A 17,340-nucleotide genomic window follows, 5' to 3' on the forward strand; every position below is an offset into this window, starting at 1 on the left:
TCTGAGGGAGCATACATAAGGGAAAGATCAACTTGGGGGTGACCACCATTTTTATAATTTGGACCCGGCCCCACAAGGAGATTAAAAGCTTATCCCAGCCCTTGAAGAGCAAGAGAATCTTCTGCAACAAAGGGTCAAAATTATGCTTGATCATGTTGACCAGTCCAGGGTTAAGTGGAATGCCTAGATATTTTAATTTTTTGTGGATCCATTGGAATCTCCATTCCTGAAGATCTTTTTTTTTTTTTTGACAATGTTTTGATAGAGGCATTACCTCCGATTTGCTCCAATTCACCTTATATCCTGAGATTTCAGAGAATTTGTTGACAGTATCAAGTAGCAGGGGGACAGAATCTTGGGGATGTGACATTAGGACCAATATGTCGTCAGCAAAAATTAGGAGTTTGTGCTCCTGATGCCCCAGTTTCACTCCTTTTATAGCCTTATGACCTCTAATTGTCTCCACCAATGGTTCAGGGGCTACGATGAATAATAGCGGGGAGAGGGGGAAGCCCTGCTTTGTTGCCCTACTGACCTGAAAAGGGGCTGACCTCAGACCATTGGTAGTCACCATCGACTTGGGATGTTTATATATAAGTTTGATAATGTCCCGGAACCAATTACCAAAGCCAAATGTTTTAAGAGTGTAGTTCAAATAGTCCTAGCCAACTCGGTTGAACGCCTTTTCGGCGTCGAGGGACAAGGCCACGAACGAGAATGGGAGATCTTTGGCATTCCACATTATATGTAAAAGGCATCTAAGGTTATCAGATGATTTGCGACCTTTTACAAATCCTACTTGGTCCGGGTGAATAATAGATTTTATAATGCAGTTGACTCTTATTGCCAATAATTTTGTGAGCAATTTTCCATCGCAGCACAGAAGTGAAATGGGGCGGTAGCTCCCGCATTCCTGTGGGTCTTTCCCCTTTTTCAGAATTACTGAAATAACTGCCTCTGTCATTGAAGGTGGGAGCTCGTTTTCCTCAATGGCTGTTGTAAAGGTCTTGAGTAGTTCAAGGGTGAGTTGTTCAGCGAACGTTTTATAAAATTTGCAGGGTAATCCATCGATACCCGGGGTTTTGCTGTTTGGTATTGTCTTAATTGTGTCCTGTAGTTCTTTAACTGTTATTGGTTCGACTCCAGCCTATGGCCCTTTGCTGCATGTCTCTCCCTCTCTCTCTCTCTCTCTCTCTCCCCCTTTCACACTTCACTATCCTATCAATTAAAGGCAAAAAATGCCCATAAAAATATCTTAAAAAAAAAAAAAGTTTTATCTGTATCTAGTCCTCCATCTGAGGAGTACAGTTCTTCGTAAAAAAAATTTAAAGGTTAGGTTGATCTCCCTCTGAGTGGTGACAGTCTGCCCATTTTGTCTTTGACCCCTGCAATCTGACAAGAGGCTTCTCTGGCCTTTAGCTGGCTAGCCAAGAGTTTCCCAGCTTTATCGCTTGACTCATACCATTTTTGCTTGAGTCTAAAGAGAGAATATTCAGCCTTTTTGGAAAAAATTTTATTAAGCTCATATTTAGCTCTGACTAAAGGCCCGTTTCCACCGCAGGAACTTCGGGGTAATTTTACGCGGCCGGGGCCGTTGGTACGTGTCTCCACCACAGGGACCACCCCCGAAGGACAGAGTTCTGGAACTTTTACAGGAGCTAAACAAGTCCCTGCCTCGGGGTAGGTACTCAGAACAGCCCCAAGAAACTCCTGGCTGGGGCTTGGGGATTACTTGGTACTGATTGGATATACTCAAGGCGGGATTTATAATTACTATGGTTATCGTAGATTAGCTGGGCTAACCGTTAGCTGTTAGCCATTAGCAGTGTCTGTGATAACTCAGTAACTCAATGTACGGTCCGTAAAAAAAATAGTTTTTCCAGCGGATATCTTAGTTACAACATGATTGAGCTAGCAAAGCAGTTTTGTGTTGCTATGTGTGGTATTTATTCAGTTTTGGGAAATCACGATGTCTAGAAAGCATCAGTTTCAGCAGCTGACAGGGGCAGCTAAAAGCAGCAGCAAAGCTAACCTCACGACGTCATCTGTTAAAAGCCTCCCATTGTCGAATACGACATGAAACTACTCCAGTTAGCTCAATCATGTTGTAACTAAGACATCCACTGGAAAAAATATTTTTTTCACGGATCGTTTCTTGAGTTATTGAGTTAATACAGACGCCGCTAACGGCTAACAGCTAACTACGTCCCTACGCCCCTACGCCCCTACGTCACCCCAGTCAAAATGGTCACGCAACGATTACGTCACATACAGAGCATGGTAACTTTACAGGAACCTTCCTCCTACTCAGCCCTCTCAGTGGAGACACGGCGGTTGAGAGGGCCGGGCGAGAGGACGTTCCTGTAGTAGTTCCTGCCCCCCAAATAGTACCAGGAACTTCTTCAGCGGAAACGGGCCTTAAGTCTGAGAGGCAGGAATTGGTGGGTTTAGTCCAAAACTGTTTCTCCAATCTAATCTCTATGGGTATTTTCCTGATCAAGCTTCTTTAAGATGGCAGATTTCTGAATTAGAACCCCCCTCATGTAAGCTTTGAAGGCATCCCAAACATAGATTTGTTTAGTACTGTCTTTATTAGTCTTAAAGAACATATTAATGTGATTTTGAGGTCCTCACATGTCATTTTGTCCTGTAGAATACTAGTGTTTATTCGCCATGTTTTAGTTCTTTCAGTCTTGCTTTCTATTGTGACCACAAGATCCACAGGAGCGTGATCAGAGATAGCTATTGCTCCTATGCTGCAGGCCCCTGTGTTAGCAATTAAGGACGTGTATTTAAGAAATAATCAATACGGGAGTAAACAGAATGTCTGTTGGTGAAAAACGTATAATCTCGAGCAGTTGGGTTAAGTAACTTCCATATATAATGCAAGCCATTTTGTTTACAAAGCGAGTTGACTGCATTCATAGTTTTGCAGGGTCTAGATATTCCGGGTTTGGATTTGTCTAAGAAAGCATCGAAAGGTTGATTAAAATCGCCTCCTAGTATGACTGGGAAGTCTCCAAAATCCAGAATAATTTTTTTGATATTGAGAAAGAAGTCTGGGTCTTCTTCATTTGGAGCATACAGTATATACTCCTCAATATCACCATTTGGCCGGAAAGATTAAACAGAAGTACTACGATGCGCCCCTTGTTGTCTCTGAATTCTCTATCCACCCTTACATCTATACTTTTGGAAAATAATATAGACACCCCCCTTTGTTTTTTGTTGTAGCAATTATGATAAGAGCAACTTATCAATCTACCACATATTCTAGCTGCATCTCTCTCTAGCAAATGAGTCTCTTGAAGCATAATCACATCTGACTGTTCTTGTTTTAAATAATCCAGTGTATTGCGTCTCTTTTATAGGACCCTAGCCCGTTTACATTCCAGGAGGTAAACTTTATTATCTTATTATCCATATGATGTAATATCTAGCCAGTGATTTAATGTATTCGAAACCATGTGAAAAATTGGAGTGCAAATCATAACCCAAGAACACCCGACTGGTGGTCCCCTGCACAGCAAACCCAATAGAACGTAGCATCCCTCCTCCCCAGAGTCCCCTCCCATAACACACGGTAGCCAGCGGCTGTGGCTCAAAGGTAGAGCGGGTCGTCCACCAATTGAAAGATCAGCGGTTCGATCCCGGGCTCAAAGTATCCTTGAGCAAGATACTGAAACCCAAATTGCTCCCAATGGCTGTTCCATCGGTGTGTGAGTGTGTTAAAACTGAGTAGCAGGTAGCACCTTGTATGGTAGCCTCGGCCACCAGGGTATGAATGTGTGTGTGAATGGGTGAATGTGACTCATAGTGTAAAAAGCACTTTGAGTGGTCATTAGATGACTAGAAAGGTGCTATACAAATGCAGGTCCATTTAACATCGAGCCAAAAGCTCTAAAACCCCCCATATTTCCTTTATCCGTGTGAAGTGGTTTGCGATCCACCAGGAGCCGCCACTCCAATAGCAGTTATATAATTAACAAAAATCCAGACAAAAATGAGAACAAAAATCAGCACTAGAGCTGCAATAGTCTATTATTGTCAAAACAGCGCATTAACTGCTCCCCAAGTGAAATACCAAAGAAAATAATACAGAGAAATATATATATATATATATATATATATATATATATATATACATATGTATACATATATTGCTCTATAATGAAATATCAAAAAAAAGTGTCATAAGGCACTGAGACTGTAGTTACCATATTTCTTGCTCTCAAAGTAAAGCATTAAGGCCCTAGATAAAGTAGAAAAATTAGGTACTCTACACAAAACAAGAAGGCATCACAAAGCACTAAAACGGTTATTTGTCCAGTATTATCAAAGTATGACATTAATTACTTGTCAATTTAAATCCCAAAGAAAAGTAAAGAGAGAGCAATCGCTCTCTCAAGGGCGGTGTGTGTCAATCCGTACGGAATAAATGGCACTAAACCCTCAACAGAGTCCGAAGTGAGTGTTTTGAACAAAAGAAGGAGCGATCGTTCCACAGAAAAGAGTGGCGCACATCATTATGCATTATATGGCACTGAATGCTCATCAGACAAAGTCCCAACTGAGATATGAGTCTACAGTCACAGTAAACCCAAATACTCAGGTCCCTGTTGAATCCAACAGTGTCATACAGCCTGTCCTCAGTATCCTGCGTTTTACTCCGCTTCCTCGGCTGAGTGCTGTGTTGAAACATAGCGCCTCGAACCTCAAACCGGCGCTGTGTTCCGTTAATCGTCACCCAAAATACAGTGGGATACTGTAGGGAGTAACACCATCCTTTCTTCATGCAGATGTGGTGGACTTCTGTAAACTTGTTCCTCTTATCTTGTACCTCTTTGGAAAGGTCCGGGAAAATTTCCACCTTGGACCCATTCCAGGTAAATGTTCCAACTTCTCGTGCCCAGGCGCGCACTTTCTCTTGATCAGTATAGCGCAAGAATTTCACCAGGATATGCCGGGGCCGCTGTGTGAGGATTCCCTTGCCTTGCTGGCTCATTGGCGTCCTGTGGGCTCTCTCAATCTCCAGTGCCTCTGCCGCATCAGGCGTCTCCGTAAATAGTCTACACAGCATTTCCTTAACCATGTCCACCACACCTGATCCTTTTTCTGACTCTTCTGGGACTCCCTTGATTCAGATTGAGTTCCTCCTGCTGTAGTTTTCTTGGTACTGTAGCCTTTCGCCGAGCCTTGAAATGGTGTCTGTCATATTGGCCACTGTGTTGTTCAGCTTGACATTATCGTCTTCCAGCTGGGAAATTCGTTGTTCAGCCTCCTCGGTTCTGCTGTTGAGCGTGGCCACGTCAGCCTTGACTGAATCAACCAAGCCCTTAATGGCAGCCACTTCCCCGATGACTTTGTCCATTTTCATTTCGAGGTTATGATTCATGTTGCGAATTTCTCGCAGGACCTGGCTGTCTTCGTCATCTCCGTGTTTAGAACAAGCAGCCAGGCTGCTAGCCATAGCTAGCCAGAGCTAGCTTGTTCGGGTGAGCTCGACATTTTGGTCTTCACTGTGGATTTTGAGGGTCACTGTTGGTTTCAGACTCTCTACTTTTGAACAAACGCAGTAACGTATACAAGTGTGCATCAACTTGGTCGACCTGTGGCAGCAGCCCTCAGTGGCTTAAAGCACTTTCGGCTTAGCCTCTACATCAGGTCAAAAACTTTGCCAGAGAAGCCAGTTTGAAGACAAAGCCTCGGTGTGTCAAATGTTTGCGGTGCTGGACGGTATTGGAGCCATAGCCAGAGGAAGAGGAAGAGAATTGTGCTTTTTGGATTACCCTACTGTGTCAGCTGCTTCTCATCTGTTTGTCAGCTGACTGCGTTTGGAAGAGTTGCGGATTTGGCGGACATGAGAGAGCGGACAGTGGATGAACTGAAGCTGGTGTCAGGGTCATCGGGCCTACACGCATCTCTTCTCATCGCATCATCTATTGAAGACGCCGTAGATCTATACACAGAGCCAGCTTCATCAAGTTCATCATGGGAAGGTATGTGTAGTACGCTACCAACGTTTAGATGGCCATCTAGGTAAAATGTGTGCGCACAGTATTGCATAATTCCGATGCATCGGTTGCGAAGGGGATGAACAAACTTTGTATCATCGTATTCGTTGCGAACTGTTGACTGTCAATATGAGCCACAAGGACACGGACAAGCCACCGCTTGTGGACTCGAATCCTGATGCGCTGGTTGAGTCCGGTATAATGAACATACGTTACCGTGACAGTGAGGAAATAGTCAAGCCCAAGCGGGGTACTAAACGTACTGCTAAAGCCTTGTGTGACAAATTGGACAGATTGCAAAAAAGTAGAAAATCAAAACTAATTAAAGCTGGTAAATTTAGAAACACGATACATGATTTAATGTCAAGTGGCAATGTTTTGCAGATGCAACAAGCTTTGATGAGTTTATTGAGTTATGTGACAAAACAAGGTGTATGCAAGATTCTTTGATGAGTTTATCGCCACAAGAAGAGCATGAGAAAAATGACATATGGTTCTGAGCAAAAATGTTGTTCAATGATGAATTTATGGAAGAAACACAAGTGCGGTTAAAAAATAAGGTAGAACATGGGTCTGATGAAAATATGCACAATACCCAAAATGTTGGTGAATTCAGTACTGGTGACAAAGTTGAAATTAATCCATGTGACAGTGCATTTAATGTCTGTGGTCCCTCAAACAAAAGCGACATCAGTCACAGGTCAAGTACTACTTCTTCAGTAACAAAAACAGCAGCAGAAAGAGCTGCACTTTTCCCATGCATGACAGCCTTAAAGGAGCTAAACAAACTGGAGGAGCAGGAACAACAATTAAAGAGGAAAAAACAACAAATGGAATTGGAAGCAGTGCTCGCAGCACAAACTGCTAAGTTGAACATCTTGGAAGCAGGTGGAAGTAGTTGTAACACCCTTAACCCTATGGCCAAGGAGTACAGGCCTGCGGCACAGGCCTCACAGCCAAAGGATTGGTCATTGCCACGTCAACCATCAGCATGGATTGTAGGCCAAAGCAAAATGTCTCATTTCCAATGGAACGAGACACAGGAGCACATGCTTACAATCTCTTGGAAACATTACAAGCCCCACCAGTTATGACTGCATGGCCAAATTCATGCAACACTCAATATATAAGTCAACAAAACCAAAATGAACGAGTAGGCCTACCACCTGACAATATTGTTGCCATTATGCATAAACAAAATGAAATCACAGCTTTTCTTGTCCACCAACAGAGGTTGCTGTCTCTGCCCACACGAGACATTCCTGTATTTGAAGGAGATCCATTGCAATATCAATGAGTTAATCTGAGAGACAGTGGAGCACAAAGGCTCCGGAGAAGAAGCCGAGTTAGTGACGTCCAGAATGGCCGAGTTAGCAAGATGCAGTAATAGAATACGAGAGAGAGAGAGAGAGAGAGAGAAGGAGAGAAGGTGCCCGGTGTATTATAGGGGGGTCCTCCGGCAGACTAGGCCTAAGTCAGCCTAACTAGGGGCTGGTACAGGGCAAGCCTGAGCCAGCCCTAACTATAAGCTTAAGGCCAGGGTCACACCATTGAAGACCGTGACTGCTCCACAGCTGGAGCTAACAGCTGCCGCCCTAGCCTCAAGGGTGGATGTAATGCTAAGGGCAGAGCTTGAACTTCACCTTGACAAATCTTGGTTTTGGACCAATAATACATCAGTTTTGAAGTACATCAACAATGACAATGATAAGACAGACGTTTCCACACATTTGTGGCAAATGGGGTTGCTGCCATCAGAGAGGTTTCGGATCCTTCACAATGGAGGCACGTGGGAATCAAAGAGAACCCAGCCAACATTGCATCCAGAGGAATAAGGGTGCCAGACTTTCTGCAGGATCGCAGTTGGCTCAAGGGTCCTAAGTTTCTTTGGTTCCCGAAAAAGAGTGGCCAGCCAGCTATGGCATCGACATCAAATTGGAGTTGGATGATCCAGAGGTCAAGAAGGATGTTTTGGTGAATGTGATCAGTACTGAGCCATCAAGCACTGACCATCTTCTCACTTATTTCTCAGACTGGAGAAGGCTCAAGGTGTCGGTAGCTTGGTTCCTGCGGTTCAAAGCCATCTTGTTGGAGCTTAGTTGTCTGAGGAAGGCCTCTAGAGCTGTACAAGTGGATGAAGTGGAAAGACGAAAGGCCTTAATCACAGAGAGGACAAAACCCTTGGCACCAAGTGATATGTCAGAGGCTGAGTTGGCCATTGTTCGTTATTGTCAGCAGCAAATGTTACAAGATGAGCTTTCCTCTTTGCTGTCCAAGCTGACAAGTTCCATCTACAAGCTGGATCCAATCATGGAGGATGGACTCCTAGGAGTCGGGGGGAGACTTAGTAAAGGAACCATGCCTTTGGAGACTAAACATCCGCTCATCCTCTCCAAGGATCACTACATTTCCAAGCTCATCCTCAAAGATACTCATCAGCTGTTAGGTCACAGTGGCCGAAGCCATACATTGTCAACAGTGAGGAGGAAGTTTTGGATTACATGTGCCAATTCAGCGGTGAGGAGTGTGATCTCCAAATGCAGTTTTTGCCGGCGACATCATGGAAGGTTTGTGGAACAGAAGATGGCTGATCTTCCTAAGGAACGAATCAACCCAGATCTCCCTCCATTCACTAATGTTGGGATCGATTATTTTGGTCCTCTGGACATGAAGAAAGGTAGAACCACGTACAAGCGATATGGAGTGATCTTTACCTGCTTGGTTAGTAGAGCAGTCCATTTGGAGGTGGCAAGCTCTTTGGAGACTGATGCTTGTATAAATGCTCTGCGTCAGTTCATCAGTAGTAGAAGAGGGCAAGTGGTCCTTATCAAGTCAGACAATGGACCTAACTTCCATGGTGCAGAACGAGAATTGAGAGAAGCTCTCTCCGCATTGGATAGTGAGCGCATCCAACAGGCTCTTACTCCTGCTAGCGTTGAATGGCAGTTTAATCCACCAGGGGGCTCTCATCATGGTGGGGCATGGGAACGCCTGATACTTTCTGTAAGAGGCATTCTCAGTTCAGTTTTACACCAGCAGGTGTTGGATGATGATGGGCTCCACAAAGTTATGTGTGAGGTGGAATCTATTCTTAACGATTGCGCAATCACTAAACTGTCTGATGATCCGAACGATTTGGAGCCTTTAACCCCAAATCACCTGCTCCTGTTAAAGGGTAAGCCTGCCATGCCTTCTGGGCTCTTTGATGCAACCGATATATATGTAAAACGACGCTGGAGACCGGTCCAATACCTTTCCGACCTATTTTGGAAGCGATTCATTTGGGAGTATTTGCCGTTGCTTCAGGAGAGGCAGAAGTGGAATCAGAGGAAAAGAAGTTTGAAGATTGGAGATGTGGTGGTAATCATGGACCCTGCAGCCCTTTGGTTTTTCTGTTTTGGACTGAATTGTTGAGTCTGATGCCTCTAACAATTAGGGGATGGTGTTGTAAGAGCCAAATGCAGGCAAAAGGTTAACTGGGTCTGTCAATATGTTGCCCCTCCCACTCACGGTATTTAGGTAGGAACTAACCTGTTGCCAGTAGGTGTTGCTGCCCAGAGGGCTAACAGTTTTTGACCACACACACCCATCACTTCACATGCAGAACACTGTTTTTTTATGGATTGTTGATTTGTGGACTATAATAAATGGACCAAGGGTTCGCATCACAGTTTGTTGTCGGACTCTCTACTTTTGAACAAACACGGTATACAAGTGTGCGTCAGCTAGGTCAACCTGTAGCAGCAGCCCTCAGTGGCTTAAAGCACTTTAGGCTTGGCCTCTACAGAAGCTATAAACTATTTCCACATTGAGATATGACAAGGGAAGGTACTGTCATGAACCTTGTAAACAGGGCAGATGAATGCTGCCACCACCTAGAATTTACGAGTAGGCTATGTCAGAGGATTCGAACAAACCCACAAAGGAAACAGGAAGCAATAATGGTATAAAATATATATGCTTTATTTATTCCTTCTTTTTTTTTTTTTAAATGGACAATAATTTAGGGTGCAGGAACACAGCAGCTATAGGACACAGACAGAGAGTTAGATAAACGGCCAGGAGGGGGAGTACCAAACATCCAGAGCTTCATCAAAAACCATAGAGGGCTAGATAGGAAATAGACCAGCTTATACCTATCGCACCCTATATAAATCACAGCACACCACTGCAGAATTTCATTAAACAGCACACCACTGCACGCTTTAGTTAAACAGCACACCACTGCAGACTTTAATTAAATAGCACACGACTGCAAACTGTAATTTATGTTTCCCATACTACACCCAGTCTGTGAGCTACTGCATACTGGACCCCCCACAAGGTTACCATCCACCCCTCCCTGCTACTAAGCCTGCCAGCTCCCTGCGCAATTTAAAATGTAATAACACAGATAAACTAACATAACCTAACACATAAGACTAAACCACAATAATAAGACACACGCGAGTAGGTTATACTCAACTTGCCCGTTGGCGAGGACCCCTCCCCTCCTCACTCAGGACAGGCTCCCCTACCTTACTTTCTTCATGCTGGCAGCCCTAACCAGCTGCAAATGCCCCTCCCCAGCCCAAAGGGGTACCCGCTGCCAAAACAGCACAACAGTTACAGACAAGATAGAAATCACAGAATGAATGTCCTTTTTAAACACCTCTCCTCCCTACCTGGCGTCCCACAGGTGTATGTCATTGTCTTTAATTAGTCTCTGTCTTGCAGGGAGACAGCTCCACCTGCTGTCTCACTACAGTACTGTGGGTGCATTGGTTCCTGACATTCTGGAACACTCAACTTCTGCCTTTTTTCCTTCAACAACAAACACAAACACCAAACCAAACACATGGTTATGTTGTAGGAGAAACAGCCTGCTGCACCAACACCCCCCGAAAAGAGGTGAGATGGGCCACCGTTTCACCTCGAAGTTGATGAACTCTTTCACCGTCATACTGACGCTAAGGGTGGTAAAGGTGTCAATTGGAAACCCTCCAGGTCCCAGTTTGCTGATTACCATCCTGGGAAAATCCAGCGTTTTGACAACTCAGCCAGATTAACTGCCAGACCAGGGTCGTTAACTATGCTTTTAAGATGTTGAATAGGAGTTATTTTGATCTTAATTTAGGTTTCATTAGGTAAATTGTTTTGTGCATCCCTGCATCTACAAATTATCTACAGTCACATACTCTCTCACTATCGCCAAACTAAATAACTGCCAAAAGTGTTACCTCTTGCCTTAATCCATTTACACATACTGTTGATTTTGTGTCATTTCATATCATCCACATTTACTATTCATTTACTCAATTGTTGAACATCTACCCCTAAATAAATCTTCATTTATCGCCAAGTTATTGTCTGTGGATATTTCTTTTGAGCAGGAACTAAGATCAACCTATAGAGAATGTATAAACTTTGGAGTGAGACCAGGTTGAGTGATAACATTTGTGAGGACTTGTTTGGAGCCTGACCTGACATCGTTGTCTCGTTTCACCAACTGATGTGGAAAACTTGTACTTCTCGACAAATTTAACTTTGACTAATTATTGAACAAACTCAGTAAGCCTCACTTGTTCTTATTTGAATTTGTGTAAGTTTACAACACAAATCTGATATCAGAGAAAATGGACACAAAATGGTAAAAAAAGAAAAAAAGATATCCGCACACTTGCATCTATGCAGTGTTTCACTTTATTTGTTAAGCTTTTGGTCTACTTGACCTTCATCAAAACATACCAAGAGAGGACAGAGACATACAATAAACTTAAAGTATTACATTTGCTCAGCTTTGTACAGTATGTCCCACACCATTCAGAATGACACGAGGGAGGAGGCAAAACAATGTGTAACCCTTGCTCCAGACTACAATGGGAGCAGAAACATCATCTAGGTCTTCATCTTATCTTAACCTCCAGACACCCATACTGTAGCTTCCTCACATAAAACATCCAAGTGTGAAGGACTCTGAAGCCTCTCAGGATACCAAACCATAATAATGCACTAACCATCTTTTCTTCTTGTCTAATACATTTCTACCACACAAACTGTGCAGATCAGTGATGGTTACAGTTCACTTAGGTTACCAAATAAATGCAACAGAAACTAACCTAGAGACAATGTTGTTTTGAGATCACTCCAGCCACAATACAGTGCTCAAAGACTTAAAGCAAATATGGGCCAGGGGCATAAAGTGGGGGCCCAGTGGTACCTTTTCTAACTACATACCCCCTGCTTCCAGCCTCTTTGCTTTGATCACACCCATCTTTGATCTCGATCTTCATTTTGATCTCAACCACACACCTGTAAAGTTTTCTGACCGCATCTTTCACCATTGTGATGCTATCGTGTTGACCAATTCTGATCACAGAAAGACAGACAGACACCTCCCTGACACCCCCCTCAAAATTTCTTTTTTTTTTTTCTTCTTGTAATGTTTTCGTGGTTATGCCACTCTCTTCATCTGCTGGTCCTGCCGGGCAGGGCTAGCCTGAGTGTCAGACTGAAGCTCCCAGAACCTTCAGTCTGACATGGCTTCCACTGAAGGCGATTTACAAGGGGGAGGGAATGTGATTTTTCCCTAACCAATCAGTAGAGATCAATGACTCACCCAGAATCTGACGTCATTAGTATCCATGCCTCGGGGGTGCCGAAAACAAGCCAGCATTGCCCGTTTAAAATGTCTCCGTCGTCATGCACGCCCAGCTGCATCGCCGTTAAATCCAGTTTAGCAGCTTCCTTAATTTGGTCCTCCATTAACGCGAATAGTGGCGAAATACCTCGATAGCATCATTAATGTGGTCTGTAGGATCTGTAGCGGTCGCCATTGTTGCTATCCTCACCAGTTACGCTGATGTACCACCGGTGTACATCAGCGTGGCGCTGATTGGCTAATTGCTAGACCCCCGGAGTTCATTGGTCCGTCCATCGTTTGGACGAGATAAATCGCAAATTCATTAAAGTATGCCAGACCAAAGATGCAAGCCTACTCAGTTGAGTGGGCGGGGTCTATGGTCTGGAAACAGGCTAGGGCAGGGCTGCTATTGTGACTATTGACCTGTTGCACACTTGGTATGTTCCTACTGGCACTTTAGTTTTTATTTGTGACAGTTTAATTTGCACTACTGTATTTTATTTGCACTATTTATACTACAGGTTTTTTTTATTGCACTTTTTATGATTACCTCCTGGGCTATTGCAACCTTAAGGAGCTTTTATTCTTTTAGCCTTATCTGATATGATAAAGTTGATGTATTTATTTCATCCAATAGTCCCAATTGCACAATTATGTTATTTAAATCTGCGCCTTGCGTACTACATAGTTGTCTAATGTGTGTCTTGTTTGTATATGATGGTTGTATCTGTGAATCAGCTATGTCGTACTATGTGCCCAAAACAAATTTCCCGCTTGGAACAATAAAGTTTATCTTATCTTATCTTATATGTCTGTCTGGCAAAATACTCAAAACCACTTCTGTGCTAGTTCCCACCATGGCTGTGGTTCAGAGGTACAGCAGGTCATCCACCAAGATCAGCGGTTCGATCCCCGGCTCCCCCAGTCTGCATGTCAAAGTATCCTTGAGCAAGATACTGAACCCCAAATTGCTCCCGATGATGCTTCCATCGGTGTGTGAGTGTGTTAAAAACTAAGTAGCAGGTGGCACCTTGTATGGTAGTCTCAGCCACCAGTGTGTGAATGGGTGATTGTGACTCGTAATGCAAAAAGCACCATTTACCATTCCATTTACCAATTAGTGTCACCTAGACCACATTTCACCATGATGACACACACACACATACGAACAGATTTATAAGATGAAAACAATACCATCTGTTTCAGTGTTGTCATAGATGGAAATTAGTTGTTTTCGTCTGGCATTATTTGAATAATTGCTTTTACTTGAAAATTTAAAGCATGCTGTGGTTTGCTAAAACCATATGCCAGGGAGTAATAGTAACAACATTATGTGCAGACACAGATGAGTGAACTTGTGCTGTGTTTTTGCATTCCCTACAGAATTTCACCAAAGCAGGTGAGCAGGAGGCAGTACGCTGTGACACCAGAGCTCAGCTGATAAAGAACGGCTGCAAGAGTAAAGAAATCATCTCTCCAGAGAACAAGCAAACCATTGTCCAAAAGGTTCCTCTGTCTGAGTCATTCAACCAACAGGAGCCTGTCCAGCTGAGTCCACAGAGAATTAGTCTGAGACTGCGACCCGGTTAGTGAAATCAGTTCATGCTGGCCTTTTGACAAGTGAAGGAATGCAGTGTTTGGTTTTCAGATCAGAGTAAAAGCAGAGCAGTTATCTGTGTGATCCAGGGCCATTATCTTTGTGCAGGACTAGGGTGGGCAAATTTCTAAAAGGCAAAAGAAAAAATGTTAGAAATTCTTAAAGTCTTACTTTGTTTTCATATTTTCCAATGTTGCATGTTTTACCATCACATTTGACAACTGCATGAACTTATTGTCACTGCAATTCTAATATGAATACATTAGCATTTTTTTATTTTCTCTCTTTATTCAATGAGTTTTTTGTCCTCTGTGTTTACAGGGCTTCCTACCACATTCAGTGTTTCATTTAAAAGAGTTGAGGGTTATCCGGTTGATCTCTACTACCTGATGGACCTCTCTAACTCCATGAAAGATGACTTGGAAAATGTCAAAGAACTGGGACAAGATCTTTTTGCAGCTCTGAATAAAATCACAGGGTCTGCTCAAATAGGTAATAAGATTGCAATCTTAAATGGACAACTTGAATTATCTGAAATACCTACATATATTTAGGATTTAGAATACTTTAGAATACAGCCACAATTTTATTCAGTTCAATTCAATTTTATTTATAAAGCCCAATATCACAAATCACAATTTGCCTCACAGGGCTTTACAGCATACGACATCCCTCTGTCCTTATAATTATCCTGTATACATCACATATCAGTAAATATTTATTGGGACAACATACAGAAAACCATTGTTGGAACCATACTTCCAAATGGCAGACCCTGCCACTCATATACACTTCACTCTTCCTCTTTGCTCATTGATCTTCAAAGATGACAGAGCCAGGGATATCCTCTGTCAGCAAGCACATTTGTTGAGACGAGGGCCTCTAGTTTCGCAGACTGGGCGAGGCGGAGGTGCAGCGCTGGCGCAGCTAAGCCCCTTTCCCACCTCCATCCCTCCTACCTGCGCAAGTCGGAAAGAGGGAGGAGAGAAGGCGTGGAGTGGGTTTTACACAGCCGATTCACATCACACCAATCAAATGAGCCCCTCTCCTCACCCTTAAATGCGCCACGGGAAGGCGTAATGAGAGTTTACTCTCCAGACCAGACGGGCCCGGGGGGGGGGGGGTTCAGGATGCTGGAGAGGGAGTTTGGCCCTCTAATCTCCCGGGTCCAGGGGTTAGACGCCCAGCTCCAAGGAGTGGAAGACTGGCTCCGGGGCGTGAGTGACAGGCTGCTCCCGCTGGCCTCGATAGAAGCCAGCCTGCGTCGGCTGGTGGATGCAGCCAAACACCTGCTACCGCAGGGTACGGCCACGGTCCCCGCACCCAGGTGGCCATTAAGGCGACACACGCGTGGGGGTGTCGCGAACCAGAGGAGAGGAAGAAGAGGAAGAGGGGGGAAGATCAATAAATAAATTAAATTGAACGTTGAAATAATTTGTTTTGGGTGATTTGTTGTAGCCTATATTTAATGTGATTGAGTAAATTTACACCATAAATGTGTGAATGGATATACAGGGAAATACTCACATTTAAGGACAGAGCTGTGCAGCCAGGTGGTCTCTCCTCTCCTGTGCACCCTGATGCTCTTCCTGCTGATTCGGTGCACGCAGTTCGGCCTCTCTCTGTCGGCTCTCAGGTGTGGATGGAAAAATTATGTGCTCATTTGCATGTCGGACGAGACTAGACGTCCCTGCATGTATAGCCGAACTGACAGCTCTCTGACTGATACCCGCCACCGCTGTGCTCATTTGCATGTCAGACTAGACTAGATGTCACTGCATGTATAGCCGAACTGACAGCTCTCTGACTGATACCCGCCACCGCGGCCACGGTGTGGAAAGACCCGGTGGCAAAGAAGGTCAGAGCCACTGTCATCTTTACAGCAACAGGGAGAGCACAGGTGCCACCGGGGTGCGCATCAGAGGCCACGATGCGCGTCACCACTTGGACCACCTCACAGGGTAGATCATTATTTGTGTGGCCCACCTGCATTCCAGCTCTGTCATGCCCAAATAGGATGTCCTTTGACGGTACACCCTCTCTACGTAAGTCTTTTAGGTTTTAGCGCACCTTCGGCGAAGCCTTTTGGCTCCAAACTGTCACTGCGCCAAGCTGGATCTGTCAACACCTCCCCCTGCTGCGCCGCCACACCTATCTCAGCGCACCTCGGTCTGCCAAACTACCAAACTGAGCGCGCCTCGGGTTGTGCTGCTCGAAACTAGCTCTGCTCTCCCTGCTCTCCCTGCGCCGCGCCGGGAAACTAGAGGCCAATGTTTTAATGTCACCAGTTATAGCTACTGTATGCTCTCAGAATTGGAGAGGGACACCATGAAGGGAAGGTCCAGAAACTGAACCTGGCAGTAGATGGCTGTTTGAGTGTTTGTCCAGCTTAATACAATGGGAAGTTGAAGACAAGTTTAATTTTACAATTGTGATGGACTACATGATTGGGGAGATACCATAAGTCAGCATTGGAGATCTATTTCGACCTCACTCAGACCGTCACCACGGTCTTTACCTTGAATGATGCCCTCGTCTCCCCATCCTGGAGACCTATATATATCAACAATGTCATGTGACTGACCTTAGGAGGCTTGGCTCGCCACCCGTAAAAGCACCCCGGTGAGCAGTTTGTTTTGTAGTTCTCTGTGTTTTGTTTTCCCTGTATAAGGAATACAGTCGGCTTTAAGTTAATTATTTTTGCCTTTTGATTGGTTGTATTGCCCTTAAGCTCTGTTTGCAGTCGCTGGGCTTCCATTTTCCGGCTCCCCCACCTCTCCTTTTTTTCTTGTTGCAAAAAAAAAACGTATGGGTGCCTCGGGGCAAATTTGATTTAATCAACTTTTTTCAGTTATTTGTGATTGGGGCTAGCTGTGAGCAGCCTACTTATTAGTCTTATTAGTAAAACGCCCTGGCTGCTTGTATTTCTTTCAACCAATCACAATCGTTCTTGGCGGTGCCACCTCAACGGTGCGCTTACAAAAATATTGCCAGGGGGAAACACGCCCACGAAAATATATATATAATATCGCCTACAGGATGCGAACCATGGCAGAAAAATGGCTACATCCCCGCAAGATCAAACACTGCAAAAGTTAGTAAAGGAC

The 17,340-nt window shown here is 44.2% G+C and overlaps 2 protein-coding genes across 2 annotated transcripts in view; one reads left to right on the top strand and one right to left on the bottom strand.

Moving 5' to 3' along the window:
• The window catches only part of LOC125900101 (uncharacterized), a 549,677-nt gene that overhangs the window by 30,705 nt on the left and 501,632 nt on the right, over nucleotides 1-17,340 (bottom strand). The gene's annotated exons all lie outside the window — the stretch shown is intronic.
• Nucleotides 1-17,340, top strand: part of itgb2 (integrin, beta 2) — a 73,315-nt gene that overhangs the window by 24,841 nt on the left and 31,134 nt on the right. Inside the window, exons 4-5 of the mRNA XM_049594836.1 lie at nucleotides 14,020-14,221; nucleotides 14,555-14,725. Of these exons, the coding sequence (XP_049450793.1) occupies nucleotides 14,020-14,221; nucleotides 14,555-14,725 (373 nt within the window). The remainder of the gene's footprint in view (nucleotides 1-14,019; nucleotides 14,222-14,554; nucleotides 14,726-17,340) is intronic.

This window comes from Epinephelus fuscoguttatus, linkage group LG13, assembly GCF_011397635.1.
Source record: "Epinephelus fuscoguttatus linkage group LG13, E.fuscoguttatus.final_Chr_v1".
In the NCBI taxonomy this organism is placed as follows: domain Eukaryota; kingdom Metazoa; phylum Chordata; class Actinopteri; order Perciformes; family Serranidae; genus Epinephelus; species Epinephelus fuscoguttatus.